Source organism: Aplysia californica, unplaced genomic scaffold (genome assembly GCF_000002075.1).
Source record: "Aplysia californica isolate F4 #8 unplaced genomic scaffold, AplCal3.0 scaffold00118, whole genome shotgun sequence".
Taxonomy (NCBI): domain Eukaryota; kingdom Metazoa; phylum Mollusca; class Gastropoda; order Aplysiida; family Aplysiidae; genus Aplysia; species Aplysia californica.
Window position 1 is genome coordinate 516,061 of NW_004797388.1, and position 1,906 is coordinate 517,966.

At 43.3% G+C, this 1,906-nt stretch overlaps 1 protein-coding gene across 1 annotated transcript; it reads right to left on the minus strand.

The window, feature by feature from the left end:
- Positions 1 to 672: 672 nt before the first annotated feature.
- On the minus strand, positions 673 to 1,686 carry LOC101848961 (gamma-interferon-inducible lysosomal thiol reductase-like). The gene has a single exon (XM_013081156.2). It carries the CDS (start codon positions 1,662 to 1,664, stop codon positions 1,008 to 1,010), a length of 657 nt encoding a protein of 218 aa, XP_012936610.2. The 5' UTR covers positions 1,665 to 1,686; the 3' UTR covers positions 673 to 1,007.
- Positions 1,687 to 1,906: the final 220 nt, after the last annotated feature.

Genomic DNA, 1,906 nt, shown 5'->3' on the forward strand with positions numbered 1-1,906 from the left:
ACCCCCACACCCCACTTTCAACCTTCCCCGAAATTGATATGAAGTAAAAGTCATCTTTGCCCGCAGAGGAAGAATGTTATCAGCCTACGAGGGATTTTTATTCTCATTAGCCCTCAGAACGATTTCTCTACTCATCCGCTCATTGAGCCTTCAAAAAGTGCATGACTTGGTCTAGCCCTTCTTGGAAGCTCCGTTAGGGTGGTTGGTATCTTGCTGGTTTACAGAGCGGGTGGCCCAGGTTCAAATCTTCAACAGGCGGTTCTGAAATTGGGTTGTTTTGGGGAGTAGTTCGATCCCTTCATTGATGAACATTAAATTCAGAGGCCCCACCTCTTAAATAACCATAACGTGTTGAAAAGGGCGTATAGTTAAAGTAGATAAAGGCTAAATCACCTTTCTGATTGAGACAATTGTTGATTACCGTTGGGATAAACTGGCTAGAAGGCGTGTTACAGGCCCGGACACACACTGTTTGAAAACTCCAGGGAAAAACACAACAGATAAGACACATTCTAAGAAAGTGGAGAAAGTGGAGATTCAAAATTTGAAAGGGCCGTATGTCATGGTGAGTACAACATTTATTTTACTTTACGCAGCACATGACTCAACTGGGTTGTCCCAGAAACTATTAATTTGGGGGAGGGAGGGGGGGGGTTGGATTTTTGGAGAATGCAATAAAACGCTCATTAGAAAAAATGAGACTAATCTGGATTTGTTGTTGTTGTTATTCTTATTTTTATCATAGTTATTATTATTATTTGAAATACAATGCTGACATGGCCCAACCATTTAAGGAAATATTGCATTTTGTTAATATGAAGTAGAACTTCTTTAACGTTCAGAGATTTTACTGAATATGTTCTATTTAGAATACTAAACATTTATCCTATAGTTTCTTGCTGTAAAAATGATTATATGTAAGTGAAAATGGGAACCTATATCATTTTGGTTGCGAGCCCAACAGCCTAACCCCAAGACCACAGACGCCATAAACCACATGTCAAAGCTCACTGAGGACACCCCTTGGGTTTGGGCCCGGTATAAGCTTTGCACACCGGTGTCAAGAGGTCCAAGTTATACGCTACGTGGAAAACTCCGTTGATCACGACCCAAGGAACCCACAGCACATGCTGGGCTACGGTCCTCTCCGCCATCTGGTGCTCGAGTTGGTTCCCAAGGTCACTGGTCACACACGACGCGATCTCTTCCACGGGCATATTGTGGAGTTTTCCGCACTTCTCCAGAACCGGTTTCCAATCAGATGATGGGTAGGAAAAGTTTTCCTCAAAGCATTTGATAAACTTGTAGTGGTCCTCGAACTTTGGCTTGTAGTGGATAGCGCAAGTTTCCACTAGGTTTCCCCAACATTCTCCAGGGCCATGCTGACAAGTGAAGACCCACCTTTTCTTGGACTTGTCATAAGATTCTTGAGCGTTGCCGTAAGGAATAAAGTTGAAGTCCATGTAGGTGCCCTTCTCTCCGAGCACGTCAACCGCTTTGGACAGAACGTCTGTAATGAATTGCTGACAGCCGCCGCACTGGCATTCGTAGTACAGGGTCACGTTCACCGGTGGTGCAGCTTCCAAGATGGCGGCTTCCTTCAGGTCGGCCACGGCTGTTTCCTCGTTCTTGCAGAGGGATGCAGCGTCCGCGGCTGTTGCCATGACAACAAGGGCGAGAAGGATCGCGTACTTCATACTTATGGATCTGAAATGATTAAACAGAATACAATTCATGTATCATTCAACTCTGTTGAAAATGTAACCTTGACTGCATATATTCATTATACGGCGATAACTACATAATCAATAACAAAAACAAATACAGAATCCAAAAGAACGAAGCAAAAACAAACCAAAACTTAAGAAGATTAATTCTACTCTAAGACTTGATACACAACCGGGCT

Excerpts from the sequence above, each read along its gene's own strand:
- LOC101848961 (XM_013081156.2), bottom strand. The coding sequence starts at position 1,664 with ATGGCAACAGCCGCGGACGCTGCATCCCTCTGCAAGAACGAGGAAACA.